The sequence below is a fragment of the Spinacia oleracea genome, chromosome 6, assembly GCF_020520425.1.
Source record: "Spinacia oleracea cultivar Varoflay chromosome 6, BTI_SOV_V1, whole genome shotgun sequence".
In the NCBI taxonomy this organism is placed as follows: Eukaryota; Viridiplantae; Streptophyta; class Magnoliopsida; order Caryophyllales; family Amaranthaceae; genus Spinacia; species Spinacia oleracea.
The window spans coordinates 133,990,280-134,005,799 of record NC_079492.1 but is presented as its reverse complement, the minus strand read 5'-3'; the positions used below and the strand labels follow the sequence as shown (position 1 = coordinate 134,005,799).

The window sequence follows — 15,520 nt, the reverse complement described above, 5'->3', positions numbered from 1 at the left end:
TTGCGTTGTCCAAATGCCGTAATTTTTTAAAAAAATCGGGTCGGGCCGAGCCTTCTACTCAACACCGGTAATTTTCGGACCTGGTCAAGCCGGGCCAAGCCCATGTTGAGCAGCTCTAAAACAAAGTAATTTATAATTCGAGAAAAAAATGAAAAAAAGAGTTAATTTCGAAATTGACATGTATTCCGTACAAATTAGAAACAATAATACAACATATTAAATTCAAAAGATCTAGAACATAAATTTTAAGGCAAATGAAACAAAATAATACATAAACCATCAATAATTTAGTTGGGTGAAATAAGATAAATTAAATTTGATGATGTGGCATGATTTGATTGGAGGAATAAAAAAGTGGAGTCTTAAATGAGTCTTGGATTTTCAAACTCACTCCAAGACTTAGTGTAATCTTTTACCACATTATCCCAAGATTTAGGCTTGAGACTCACCTCGAGGCTCCCTTCAAAACTAGGGATAAACTCACCCTAACTGGGTAAAAGTTTTAATTTCTTTTAGTACCCTTCTAACTTTCATCATTTAAACTTTGGTACTCATACTACTAAAAAGAAATCTATACCTAGTATTTAAAAATCAAAACCATAAATCTATAGATGATATGTGACATCCTTTTTTTCATGCATTATTTTTTGACATGTGGCATCCCCTTTTTTAATTCATCATTTTTTTCCCAATTGATTCTTATATTTTACGACTCTAGCACCTTTTCCACTTCATATTCTCCATTCAACATCGATTACCATTTTAATTCATATATCATTATTCAATCTTTTCCACTTCATCTCTTTCTTTAACACTTAATATTAATTTCATCATTTAATTTAATTTTATGAAGTATTTTCTTTTAACCTTCAAATTTCTTACCTCTTTTAAATCATATATTCCTACTCAAATCCAAGCTAGCCCTCCAAAAAAAATGAATTTTAAAAGACAGTTTAACAACCACTAATTGCCCGTTCTTGAAATGGGTTTAAGAGCTAGTTCAATTAATAAACCCTTCCAATCATCTTCTACATGCTCAACCTTCACCGCTTTCGACTTTTGGAAAACTTGCTAACCATTGGTTTATTTTTCGCAATTAGCAGTCCATCATCTTCGTGTTCTTCTATTTATTTCCGAAAATTGGATTCACTCAATTGATCTAACCAACTCACTTGGCTAAGGGATTGAAGCTGATTTAATTAGGGTTTGTTGATTTGTCAAATTACTACTACGAAATTGAAGGATAAATCTTCTAAATCTGTAAGTTTTCGGCCTTAATTCCGATTATGTTATTTATGTATTAATTTTTTCTCTTATTTATTATATTTGAATTAATTTTTCGACTTTTCGTTTTTCTTGATTCTTATATGTTGATGTTCTTATTTTGATCTGGTAATGTATAACTTTAGGTGTGCATTTAATACCTTAAGAATTAATCAGATAATGGGTATTTATCGTTTTAGATCAGACATTTCGATTACTTAAATCATTTTATTTTCTCTCGGAATTCTGGTTATTATGTAAAAAGAAAAAAAACGAATAAAATTAGGGGAGAAGTTATGGTAGTTTGTTCAGATAGTTCTTCATAATTATGCTTAACTAAGTGAAAATAAAGAAAAATAAAATAAAAGATGGGTTAGTTCATGAAACAGGGAAATAACTCTACTGTTGAGCCTGAAATAAAAAGTTTATGTTACTCAAGAGTAGTTGTTATTTGTTAACACAGGAGTATTCCATTTTGGAAGTTTTATAAAAGCTTCCTCAATTTCACTATTTTATTGGGTTGTTCAAAAAATTTCTGTATTGCATGCTCAAAAGAGTTTGATAATTTTTTTTGAAGAAGTTGTAGTTGACAATGTTCACGAAAGAGATAATCAAAGAACCGGAAAGTGTTACAAGCAGGAAATGACATTCAAATCAGGGAATGCCCATCATAGAATAGCATAAAACCCAGTGAGGTTGAGGTGGAATATGATTCTCAGCCTTTTTAATCGCCATTTTTAACTTTAATATGCAATGTATCATGTAGCTTATTTCAAACAACAGACCACTACTTTTGATATGGTTTATGGAATTGAGTTGAAATTTCAGCATTTCTGATTTATTGTTTTATGCCAATGCCATTTATTGATGATAAATTTCTTCTGGCTTTGTTTAGTTTTTGTAAATGGGTGTGAAGTTGTTGACTGAATGTGTAGAACAGTTCAAATTTAGCTGCAAATTTTTGGAAAGTTGATTTTTTTGCTTCTTATTAATTTTAGGGGATTTAAATTTGACACACTCAAGTTCACTCAAAACGTACTTCACTACCACTTCAACAGAAGAATACTCCCGCGAATCTCCGAGCTTTCACTTTTAAGAAATAAATGATGGGTAATTCAATTTCTACCTTTCTTAATTTCCAGATAGCATTGAATTGAATACAAGGGGTGTTTGATTTATCATTGCAATTTCTGAATTTGTGTAATTACTGTCAATTTTTCTGAATTTATTTTCAAATTGCAATTCCCTCCCAGAGAAAATGGCTTCGCGTAAGGAGAAGAGAAAAGCTGCTCGACAAGAAAAGAAACAACATAAACATCAATCTTTGATTCAGCACCAGGTTTATACTTCAAACCCATTGCACTACTTTATTACGGAGTATCAATTTTGATGTATTGATTTAAGGGTTAGCATTTTTGGGGTTTTTGTTGTTGCTTTGTGTTTGTTGGGCTTTCTCCTATTTTGACTTTTGTATGTATTTACTGGTTACCCTGAAGAAAATTAGCAAATCCAAACGGAATTTGGAAAATTTGAGGACGGGGGTTTTGAAGGATTGCAGTGTGAAAGAGACGGTGGTTTGTCAGGGGCAACTTGAAGGTTCAGCGGTGAAAGGCGGCGAGTTAGGGAATGTAAGAATTAAAAAAGTGAGGAATACGGAAGGAAAAGGAAGAACGTTGTCTATGATGGAGAGTGATAGCGATGGGGATAATGCTAAGCCTGATGTTATTAAGAGTAGGATGCCCAAGAGAGATCAAATGAAGTTCAATGGAAAGAAGACAAAGTTTGAGGAGTACTTGGAAATGGAAACGAAGGCAGGGCCGTCAATGGAGGAGGACTTGGAGTTGGAACGGAGATTAGCTAAGAAGCTCAAGTTGAAAAAGGGGAAATTGGATGATGGTGGTGATGGACTTGATGTTTTATTTGAAGGTATTCCATCTTTTGATGATTCGTCTGAGCAAGAGTACAATAGATATTATGATAGTGAAACAGAAAGTTTACTAGATGGTGATGATAAGAAGAGCAAGAAAAAGAGAAAGAAAATGAAAAAACCAGAGCGAGAACTTGGGCTTGACAAAATTGAAGCTTCTCATGATTCACTTACGGAGGAGAGCATTTCATTTGAATCTGGTGAAGGGGATGAGCCTAATAGCGATAGTGAAACAGAAATCGTGGAGAGCGCTGAAAAGAAGAAAAGAAAGAGGGGAAAGAAGAAGAGAAGAAACTCAGAGCCAGAAGGCTCTGATGATGATGATATGAAACAATCTGAGAACATGTCACTAGAATCGGGTGAAGAGAGTGAGGAAACTACAGAGTTAGAAACCGATACTGCCGCTGCGGATGGGGTACAGAGCACTAGCAAGTATGTCGCACCTCATTTGAGATCTAAATCTGGTGATGATTTGCAAGAGTATATACAAATTCGAAGACGGCTTCGAGGTATTTCATTATATTTGCTCTAGCTTTTCTTTTCTTTTCATTCATCTGATTGCTCACTTTCGTCCCCTTCGCTTAAGGTCTGTTAAACAGGATGTCAGAATCCAACGTGGAGTCGATTACTGGAGAAATTTTCTCAATATTCCAGGTATATGATTTTTGTTCAAACTAATTGAAGTTGTAACTGAAATCTTGGTTTTGATTAGTTCTTATTATCTAACTTTATAATCTGAATTCCATGCTGTGCTCATGTAATCATATGTGTTGAATGGCTGGACCTAGTGCTATAGATCAATCATTTCATAGGCTGCCTAGCAAATTAACAATAGGACTTAAGATTGGGTTGGTATAAAAGTCTCTTTCCAGAATTCTTGACAAGTTTATACTTATTCCATATCCACTCTCCCCATGCTCTAGTGCTAAGCTGCTATGTGTGCTTTATAATAGGATAAGTTTTTCCTTATTATTTTCCTAGGTCGTAATTCTTCTATGCCAATATTTCTGCCTGGATATCACTTGCTTTCTATTTAGCTTACTCCTAGTCTGTCATTGTTCTCTAGTCTGTCAGTCGAGCAGTTGCATCACAAATTATCAGTGAAGAAGTTTTGGCTTCATGTGCTGGAGGTCCACGGGGAAATGAACAGTAAGAATCTGACCTTTCAAATTCATTTTCTTTTAATATTAATGTCTCTTGTATGCTGTTCTTCTGTGGGAACGTTTTTGATGCGTTTTTGAGATTTGAATAGTGAAAAGGATATAGGAAATGCAGTGCAAATTGGAAAGAGTAGTTTATGTTCAGGAAGTAGCTTCCTTAATGTATCACGTTGTAAACTTTGTGTAGTCATGATAGTTGATGTAGCGATGTGACATGTACTTTGAACCTAAATGCTGGATTGTTAATACTCCTGCAGAGAATTGGATGATGCATGCTGTATTCTTGTCTATCTATGAGCTTGCATTTTGTAACGTGTGTGCGCGCATACTCTATTTTAGAATAGCATTATTTCGTTGCTTGGTCTTGAAATTTACGTGGTTATACAGACACACAACATCCATTTGAAAAGTAAGTAGGAAAACCCATGCCTGTCCTTGCATCAGTTCATATCCCATCTCTCTAGTGTTTGGTGAACTATTTAAGGGCTTAAGGTGCTTTTGGTAGGGGGTTTCTGTACAAGGAAAAGAGCATCAAAACTCTCCTTTCTCTCTGTGAATATATTTGATTCAACTTTCCCCCCCTCATTTTCTTTTCCCACTTTCTAATGGTTTTACACTTTTACCCCAAGTTTTTCTCAGGCCCCTCCACCTAGGGTTTTAATGCTTCTAACTCATGGTTTTGGATCTAATATTCTAGGCAAAAGTGTTACTGTGGATGTAGGCATGAGTAAAAGTGATACTTGAAGAATGAATTGAAAATGATATTGCTCGTAGCTTCTGTTTTAAACTGAAGCAAAAGGATAGGTTAACAATTACGTTCGTAATGCGATTGTGTTGTATAGATTTAAAGGATATCTTTTCTACCTTCATTTTTTTCTTAATTATTTTAAATTCCTTATATAAGGTTTTGTTTATTATTTTAAAATCTTAATAGTTCTATGGACTAACTAAAAACCTTTGAAGCATGTTAAGATAGTATGCATTCTACTTGTGCTGAGATCAGCAGGTTTGGTGACTACATCCTTTGTTGAGCATTTCTTGGAGTATCAAAGGTGTACTTAGCCTGCATTTTTATTTTGTGTTGAATAAATCATGCCTGTGTAGTTTAATTTTGTATTGACTTGTGTATGTACTTTTGATAACTGATTAGATTATGCCTTTGTGTATTTTAGATTCTAATGTTAAAACCTACAATTGAGATGATGAGTCTCATTCTACGTCACTCTCTCTCACTCTGGGATTTGATTTGATGCATCACCAACTTAAGACATTGTTTTACTTGATAATAAATGGTGCATTCGAACAAGTAATATGGTAGAATGAGAATAGGTAATGTTAGATAGTCGCTACTTAATACCTATGAAACCTCACTTTATCATTTTTTTGAAGTACTTGTTTGGAATGCTCATATTCCAATAGGGATATAAAACTAATGACTGACATTTTCAGTTGGATACGTCCTGGTTTCGAACCAAGTTTGGTAGAAAGAGAGTATATAAAAATGAGAGGGACCTAGAACAAAAAATGATGTAATATATACCCAACAACTTGCTTTAGATAGAAAAGTAAACAATATATTTGCTTGCTCGTAAGCGCTTCCCTTTTCTTGTGTGTGTGTGTTTGCAAACAGATTAATGTGAAAGGTACACGTCATTTAGAAATCGGTATAAGTTTCACAAGTGTCGTGATCCCATATCAAATGTTAGGACCAAACTCCATGTGTCCAACATTTGAGTTATGGCATGCAGTACGTAGTATCTAGGTCATTATTAATCCCATATATGTTACGTTAGGTTTATGATTACTTGATTGTGTATGTGATTTATGGCATTTTTATTGTTTCTAAGGAACGCTCATGTCAATACACTATTAGGTTTATCTCATAAACCCTAGCTTAATGGGTTGGGACTTGGGAGAGTGCAATATACCTGCTGATCCAACCACAGATTATAGAGCACACACACAAATGAGAGACAAGAGGAAGCTTGCTAGATAGAACACTCAAATGAGTACGGTTACAAGGTAGTAGCTTTACAAATCTCAAAAGGTAGTGACTTTAGGTCACAAGTCTCAATACTCAATACTAATGCCTTTCTCTCTCTTTCTCTTCCTACTTATGCACTCTAGCTACTACTCAAGTACACTCCATTAATTACACTTCTTGTCTTCTTGTTGTGGTAACGGCTTGCTCCACCACCTTTACTTGCTTTGCCTTGTCTCCTCTTAGGCTCTGACTGCTGCTGCTGCTTTCCCCTGCTTGTGTCTCCTACTATAAACTAAGTGGACACGTGGATGGTTAGGATGAGTCATTACAGAGAGGTTATCTAACCAGATGTAGAAAGTTTGAGAGACATAAGAAACCTTAGCTCATAGGCTGCCGCAAATACAAGCCAAATCCAGCCTTCTGCTTACTTTACTTGCCCTCAGAGCTCAAACCTCTAGTACGCTTTCTCTTTAGTCGGTGGCTGTGGTGATGTTCTCTCTCCATCGGCAAGAGGAAACCTTTCTACTCAATCTTATCCCTGTCCAATCTTTCTCTGCCCTTTGTGTATGATGTTCCTACCTCGTAGCCTTTCAGAGATCTACCTTCTGCTGATTTGTGTTCTCACAGCAGCTTCATTGCTTCCCTTATGTTGCTTTGTTGTCACTTGTCGCCCTCACTGTGTTCTTAAGTCAAATATGCTTTTCTGTTGTTTGGTTTTCTTTGATGGATCCTAGACCATTTTCTGCCTCCAAGCTGCTGCCTCAATCTCATGTGTCTTTTGATTAACAATTAATTACTCTTTTTCTTTCCCTTGAATGAGGTCTTTTTTTATTTTTATATGTTAACTTTGAATTTTGGTTTTCTAGGTGTGTTTTTTACTTTTTTGTTATCTAGATTTCTTTGGGTATTGTCTTGTAGCTTGCAGTTTGTCTAAATATTTTATATTTGGATTTGTTTTTAATTTATTGCATACTCTCAGCTGCCCCAGTAGTAGTCTTTGTCAGGGTTGGTCTGCTGGTATTATGGTACCCTACCCTAAGGCTTGGGTTTCATGGTGGTTTTTCCTTGCATTGTTGTACCCAAGATATTGATTCAGAGTTGTGTTTATTGTTTAGCATTTGAAGCGTGTTTTCTTATCACATGAACAAATAGGGGCAGAAAAAGTTGGCAGCTATGTTATGTTAACTTTGCTTCTTTAGATTCGTGAATTCAGTAGCATCATTAGCATGTGTGTGCAAACTTATCTCAGTGTTTGTCCACTCTTTCCTAGTCGTATTTATTTGTCCTTTGTATTTGACTTTATTGTTTTTTTCTGCATATGAAGGTATGCAGCAGTATTTGCAGCCTTTGTAGCTGGTATGGCTTCTATGTTTGGAATTGACTTTGGTGCGAGATTCATGGCATCCCTTGCGAAGTCCTTTGAGGTACAGGTTCTGTAGTTTCTTTTGAAGAATTAGAATATTATCATTAAACATCTAGATTCTACTTGTTTGCAAACTTGGTGGAGTTATGTGGATAGGGCATTGGTGCAATGTGCCATCTCTTCTTTGTGCTTATAAATTTGTGCATCATGCTAACTGTTTTAAGTCTAATTATTGTCTTCAAATTAGGATGAATACTCCAAGGAAGACAATCTTTCGCTCAGGAATTTGTCACTTCTCCTCTCCTACTTGTGCATATTTGGAGTGTGCGCTAGGTAAATTTTCTGATTTATGCATCTGATTTTATATAAGCTTATCAATTTTGTGTTTTGTTTGAAGGAATCAAATGATGTTGTGCTTACATTTGGACACCGCTTTTACTGTAGACATGTTTTTATTGTATTATTAGTTGTGTAATTGCTTTCATCATTATCATTATCATTATCATTACCCATTGCCTCAAAGAGGCTCCCGCAAGAAGCGGGGTAAGGGGGGATCGGGTGTACGCAACCTTACCCCTTCAATTGCAGAGAGGTTGTTTCCAATTGACCCAAAAGCAATAACGGGACGACAACGGGACGACCATCTTCTACTTCATGGAAAGGAAGCGAAGAGGTTTTAAGAGCCATTTTGATTTAGTCCATTACTTCCCACAGCCAAAATAACAAATGAATCTTTGGCTCCATCGGAAATATCAATGAGCATTAAAATTTTGATAAGTAAAGCAGTTGTGTAATTGCTTTACTTATCAAAATTTTAATGCTCATTGATAATGCCCATATGTATTGCATGGACGCTCAAGGTGCTAGATGAATAACATTTCAGTGAGGATAACATTTTGATTGTGGTTGTAAATGTCTCACTAAATGTCCTTGTATCTGTTCTAGCTGAAGTAGCAGGACTGTTTTTCTGTTGCTATACTCTGAACCCTTGACACGTTACACCCATGCACTGGGTGGTTTACTACTGTTGCAAGCTGTGTATTTCTCCTAAATGCTGTCCCACAAAAACTTCCCATTTCTCGCTAAATGCTTGTTTCAAAAAAGCACAAAAGACTTCCCATTTCCCCCACGAGTTGAGTCCACTTATAATTATATTTTCTCCCCCCCCCCCCCCACCTCTTTTTTATTCTCTTTCTGTCGACTCCTATAAATTATTATGGAACCCAACTTCTTTCACCTCGAATGAAAAATATTAAACTAATACCCGCTATCTTATTTTTTATTCACTTATACTCCATAAAACCCCACCACCTATCTCCTAACTTGTGCGCGCAAGAGAAATGAGAAGTTATCAAGTCTCGGTGCTTGATAGTTCTATTGCATGAGTTCTTCTCTTTCTCAACTCATTTTTGATGGTTTCATTTATCATGGGGTATCTTGTAGTTGTTAACAAAAATTTGAGGCCTTCGTTTTTAAAAACTTTGCCATATTCTAGGCCTAGAGTCCTATGTGTGTGATTTGAATGAAGACTATGTTACTTAGTTATGGGGTTATATCATGGTCTTACTCACTCGGTATTCATGTTACTCCGGCATTACATAAATGATTGTACGTCTCTCTAGTTCGTTTTGAGATTATGTGGGTTACTCGTTTGGGTTTAATGGAAAGTTGTAGACTGGTGGGGTGAATATATTGGAGGAAGTTTGGCGATCCTGCATAAATTAAGTTTGTGAAGGAAAAACTCAAAATTTTGTATAAAAAAGTTTTGTGACAGTAGAGCTTTAAGGAAGTTAGGTCTTGTTGGGTTCAACTTGTTTAACTTATTTTGGCTTGAGACAAAGTAAGTTCTTTAGATAAGTTCAATAAGTTTTTTCGGACAACTTCAAATACAAAGAAGACAAATTCAGACAAAATAAGTTGAACTAAAGTACCAAACCAAGCCTTAATTTGAAATTGTGTGAGGCTCTTAAATATCTTGGAGCTGAGGTGTGTAGCTGCCAGATGAAGGCGTGTACATCATGCACAAAAAGAACATTATTTAACAAATATGCTCAGCTTCAATTTTTATGAATGTATTTCCGAGTATCAGCTGGAAAATCTCACTGTAATTAATTTTCAAATACACTGAATCATAACTTAGAGAACATGCTTTCATTTTTGTTTCTGGTAGAAATAACGTTCTTAGTTTTGGAATAAAAGAAAAGTTCAAACAAGGTATTGGTGGAAGAACACTACTGTTTTCGACTTGACTAATCGTCTAGATTAACCTTTTTGATTTTGACTCGCGCCCAATAATAATTTTGAAGAAGCTAATCCTCTCTTTTTTGTGGCTATGAAGAAGCTATGGGTTGTATTGGAGGATTCATTTCTCTTTTCTTTCTTTTTTTCTTGTTTTTTTATGGGGGGCTCTTCCTTTCTCTATAGTTCTCTGATGATCTTATCACTTTTCTCCCTAGTGATGTTGATTTGTTCAAGGATGTTATCTAATCTCATTTTTGAGCTTAAGATGAATCCTAGAAACTAGGAAGGGTTCATTAGCCTTTTGCCTTTTGATTTATCTAGGTTTTTACTCCTCTTTTTTTATGCTGGTTGTGTAACCAACTGTTTGCCAGTTAAATAGTGTCATGAGAAGAGGTAATGCTAAGAGAGCTTCTATTGTTATTGAAATGTAAAGAATTCATATGAAGCTTTATGCCTCCTGTGTTACATGGACTCTTTATTTTACCTCAAATACCTGTGTTGGATCCTCGACACCCGGACATGGACATGTACATGAACACTTTGACACTTCATTTTGGACCAAAATCATGCAATTTTTTCACAAAAGAGCCATGCCGGACACTTGGACACGTACCCGTGGTCAATATGGGTATCCGAGTCCTGGTAACATACGAAGTTTATATCTCTCTAAATTTGGATTACAGTTCCCTTTTGTGTACAGAAATCAATTGTTAAGGCCTTTCCAAAAGCCATGACTTCTACAGGTGAATCCGCATAAATTTGAGCGGTCGTGGCAAGATCCTTATTCTTGCTGCATTTTTGAGGAGTCTTGAGAGGATGGTGGGAAACTTCGGTTAGTTATTGTTTGGGAAGAACATAAAGATAGCTTTTTTGGGGTAGGATAAAGTTTGTAGGCTTACAAGAGCTGGATTGGGTTGGGAATTTTGGTTCCAGACTTCCAGTTAACATTTCGTTGGGAAAAATATGTCATGATCCATCATTCAATTTTGGCACTGAGTAAGTTTAAGCGGTTGTTGATGGCCTTGCTGACATGTGCAGCATGTGCCTCTTCTGACTCATGGAGGTTTTTCCCCTATAGATTTACTATGTTTCCTCTTATGGAGTACAAAGTTAGATTTTTGGATAAGACTGGGTTTTGAGGCTTGAGAGGAATCCCTGGCAGTTTTGTGGCCTTACTTGCCTTAGTATGTCTTTTCTCCTCAATTCATCACCTCTCTACATTACATAGTGCTCTGATTTCTCAATTCTCTTGGCTATGAGAGGGTGCTATTTGAATGCAATTTCATTATTTAAGTCTAAGAGTTGAGTTTTGATTGATCTGACAAATTTATTGGGCTTGTCCAAGTTTTTTTTAGGAGTCTATAAAGAGGATCTGGTTACGGAACTCGTACAATGTCTTTCTTTTAGCTCTTTTTATGAGCACTTACAAACCACATTATCACCTTTTCCTGCACTCTTGGAAAGGAACCCAAGTTCGCTAATAATACTCCCTGCATTCCTAAATGCTCGCAACACTTGCCTCTTCCGGCCGTTTTTTAATACTTGCAAACTTCCTATTTTGGCAAGGGGCCACTGATTTTTATTGTTTCTTTCTCCCACTAACCCCACTTGTATAAGTTCTTTATCGGATTCACTCTCCCACTAACCCCACCAAGTGTTGCGACGCGAGTATTTAGGGACGGAGGGAGTACGTGAAACTGGAGCCTAAGTGCTGATTCCTTGATGTTTGTATGTTATAGAGCGTGGGGGTAGAGTCTTCTATTTTTCCTTGTGCTTATATTTCTTGTTGAATAGGTTATTAGCCATTGTAGGATCAGAAGGGCTTGTGCAATTAGTATTCTCCTGGAGCAATTGCAGACCCACTATGTTACAGCAAAAGTAGAGGAAATCACCATGCTGATAGCATATTGTTTTACCCCTTGGTGCTGAGTTAGAAAGAAATGACCAGATTCTCTGAGAAGTACATGTACTAGCAGGAGTCTTATGGTTTACGATGTGTGTGGCTTAAGTTTGATAATTATGTAGTGCATTTGGCATGCTGTATGCCTGTATCTTCCCATTAGCTCCTTCAGAAGGCTCACTGTCTTACCTTGATTTATCTTTCCTTTTGTTCTATTAAATGTTTTTTCTTTCTATCTTTAAAAAGAAAATCCTCCTGTGTATGCTCTGTTTCAGTCAGGCATTAGCTTTGCACGTGTGTCTTGCTCTTGATTGGCGGACTTGGTCATTACTTAGATTGCTTATACGTTTTCTACTTGGAGGCTGCAGCTGTGATCCTATGCTATAATCATATCTAGTATTGATTTTCTCAGCTAACTCTGGCTTCTGCATCCACCTTGCAGTGACTTGATTTATGATTATCTGATAAAGCTTAGCAAACAGCTGGCGGAGATCGATGTCTCTACCATCTTAGCGATTTTACAATGTAAGGACTCCCTTTCTGTTTGCAAATTTACAAAGCGGAATATGTAGCTTCTGGGTCTTCAATCTTTTGAGATTTCTTCTGTTCCTTAAATCCCTCACCCCAGCTGCAACAAGTTTGTTGGTGGAGATGGATAAGTAGTTGTTAAATATGTTTATCTTTATAATACAAACAACTGTGAACTTCTGATAATCGTTATTCAAATGTTGTTTTATTTAGAATTAGAATAAACAACGCTGACAAGTAAGTGAAGTAAACTAGTCATATTTCCTCTACCAAACAGGTTGTGGAATGAAGTTGCGGGGGGATGATCCTGCTTCCATGAAAGACTTCATCTCAAGTGTTCAGAGCAGAGTGAATGAGTTAAAGGCTATTTCCGGAGATGCTGAGGCGACTATGTATAGCAAGAGGGTACTGTCTTCGTGGCCCTTTAGATTGTTCGAAGATTGTGTTTTTGTGTATGTTCTTGGCATCATGTGATAAAACAATTGATATGGTGCAGATGGAGTTTATGCTTGAGACTATATGTGAAATCAAGAATAACAAGAAGCGTGTTAAGGAGGATTCTTCACCACATACACGTATAAAGAAATGGCTGCAGAAGGTTTTTTTTATTCCTTTTAATTATTTTCTTTCTACTTTTCCGTTCTTTTTAGTGTTTTTTGAAACATTATACTTTTGGTTCTCTGTTGGCATCTGAACTACATAAACTTTTCCTTGATTTATATATTATTTTTTAATTTTTTTATCAGACCTCTAGCAGCCAAAGGCTCTTTCTTCTTGTGTGCATACATTGGAGTCTAACCTTATAAGAGTCAATTAGCATCTGAGAAAAGTTAGAAGGCGTTTTACATCTTAAAATTTGTTTGATTTAGAAAAGTTTGCTTGTTTTAAATTGTTGCTTTTTTAAATTTAACAACTAAGAAAATGAGAAGAATGTGATTTGTGAGAGAAGAATTGATAGAACAAGCAAATTGTTTAATTGTAGCCTCTTCTGGAAAACCTTGTGTGAGAGACAGTTAAAAATCGATTTCTTTCTGTTTTCCGGAGTGGTTTTTCTGAAAGAAAGCCAGATTTCTGGTAGCAAATTCGTCTAGTTCTCAATTTTTACGTGGTTTGTTTGATATTCAAAATTAGCCATTCAGTCTCTTTTTAATATGTGCTCCCAAAACTGGTGATCCTTGTTAGTCAAGAGTCACATAACTCGTAGGTATATACTCCAATATTTATCACTGTTCTACATGCTCATCTATGACATGAACTGTCTGCAACTGATGTGCATATGGAACATATCTGGCAAAGTATCTGGGACGAATGTGTTTTCTTCAACACCATGAAATTCAATTATATTTGTTTGTTTAAAAGCCTATCCTCTTATTTGCAGCTAAGAGTTGAGGATATTACACTCCGAGGAGTCAAATGGAGTAAGCTGCTTGATCCCAAGAAGAAAGGGCAATGGTGGTTTTCTGGGGACTTGTCTTCTCGAACAGAAGATGTCCGCAATGTCGCTGGTAAGATGGATAAAGAGGTTAATGAGGCCGAAAAGATGTTAAAGCTAGCTGCCAAACAAAGAATGAATACTGATACCAGAAGGGCAATTTTTTGTGTTATAATGAGTGGTGAAGATTATATTGATGCATATGAGCAACTGTTGAGCTTGAATCTACAAGGAAAGCAGGTCTGTGCCTAGATTTATGCTTGCACCACAAAAACATTTATGAACTAAAATTTTCAATTGTTATTCTTGTGCTTGGCCTCAGAATTGAACTTCAGTTCTATTACATGTTGCAGGATAGAGAGATCATGCGAGTTCTTGTAGAGTGCTGTTTGCAGGAGAAGGTTTTCAATAAGTATTATACTGCTCTTGCTTCTAAGCTTTGCAGTCATGACAAAAACCACAAGTTCACTCTTCAGGTTCGACTTTTCAAGATTCAAAAGAATCTTCCCCCTTTTTCTTTTTCTTATTAAATCTATTGCTTCAAATTTTCTATTTGGCTTAACAGTTCTAGAGGATGCCATAAAAGCTTGAAGGTAATTAAGTAAATAATTTCTGTTATTAAATTAGAGGTGCCAATTTATGCTGAAAGCTACTGATATAAAACATAAAACTTACTGAAGAGGTGTGTAAAAAGTATATGTGAATAATACCTGATTTAGAAAGGAAAAGAAAAAAGAAGTGAAACAATAAACACAAGTATTTATGCACTTATTTTTGCTCTGATATGATGCAGTATTGCCTTTGGGACCATTTGAAAGAGCTGGAGTCGATGCCTTTGATGAGATCAATGCACCTGGCTAAATTTGAGGCAGAAATGTTTGCAAGCTTCACTCTTTCCCTTGCTGCTCTGAAAGTCGTGGATCTGATTGATGCCACTCAGCTTTCTGCAAAGAGAATAATGCATTTTCGAATGCTCTTTGAAGCACTTTTTGAGTACCCAGATAATGTGGTGTGGAACGTCTTTACACGAGTCACCATCACCCCTGAGCTCGAAGAACTTCGAAATGGCCTGGAGTTCTTCATCAGAGAGTACGTCGTAACCAGTAATAAAAATGCTACAAAAAGGTTAAAGCTTATTAAGAAAGCTCTTAACAATGCCGAAGGTGTTTTGATGTAGATTTAATTATTAAAAATTTTGCCCTCTTTAGTTATGATAGATTAAGAATTTCCCTGGTTAATTTTAAAGAGGGGAGAGGATCGTTGTCTAGAAGCATTTTCCTTGTGTATTTATTTAGTCATTTAGTAACAAGTTTATAACTTATTTTGTATGATGATTCCCTATCACTTAATTGGTTTTTGCAAAAACTTCCGGAGCCTCTATTATACACCTGACTAACTTGAGGTTTGTGCACCGAAGGCTAATAATTCCTCGTTTGGATATCTGCGTCTAAATCAGGCACCGATAAGACCATTGTCTGTTTGCAAGAAATAACCTTGAAGCTATTGTGTTTTTAAGGTACACTCGTGTACATAATAGATGTGCAAATTCTTGCCCGGTGAAATTGACTTTGCAATAATAGTGAATCCTTTGTTCAATATTCTTCAAAAGTATGATCACAATTGTAAATCTGCCTTTGTTTTCAACTCTTTGATGATTCATGTTCAAAAAATCCATAAGCCTAAATTATTCTTGTTTGTTTGAATCGTAAGACTTGTTTTGTT

At 36.0% G+C, this 15,520-nt stretch overlaps 1 protein-coding gene across 1 annotated transcript; it reads left to right on the top strand.

The window, feature by feature from the left end:
- The first annotated feature begins 1,005 nt into the window (after positions 1-1,005).
- LOC110785334 (uncharacterized) lies at positions 1,006-15,183 on the top strand. The gene is made up of 14 exons (XM_021989771.2): positions 1,006-1,260; positions 2,262-2,373; positions 2,517-2,602; positions 2,760-3,699; positions 3,777-3,844; positions 4,257-4,339; positions 7,659-7,758; positions 7,945-8,030; positions 12,281-12,363; positions 12,644-12,771; positions 12,863-12,964; positions 13,745-14,038; positions 14,152-14,274; positions 14,592-15,183. The coding sequence occupies exons 2-14, from the start codon at positions 2,367-2,369 to the stop codon at positions 14,973-14,975; spliced, it is 2,484 nt and encodes an 827-aa protein (XP_021845463.1). The 5' UTR covers positions 1,006-1,260; positions 2,262-2,366; the 3' UTR covers positions 14,976-15,183.
- Positions 15,184-15,520: the final 337 nt, after the last annotated feature.

Coding starts and splice junctions, on each gene's coding strand:
- LOC110785334 (XM_021989771.2), top strand. Junction 4,340..7,658: donor GGTCCACGGGGAAATGAACA/GTAAGAATCTGA, acceptor CTGCATATGAAG/GTATGCAGCAGTATTTGCAG. Junction 12,772..12,862: donor CGACTATGTATAGCAAGAGG/GTACTGTCTTCG, acceptor GATATGGTGCAG/ATGGAGTTTATGCTTGAGAC.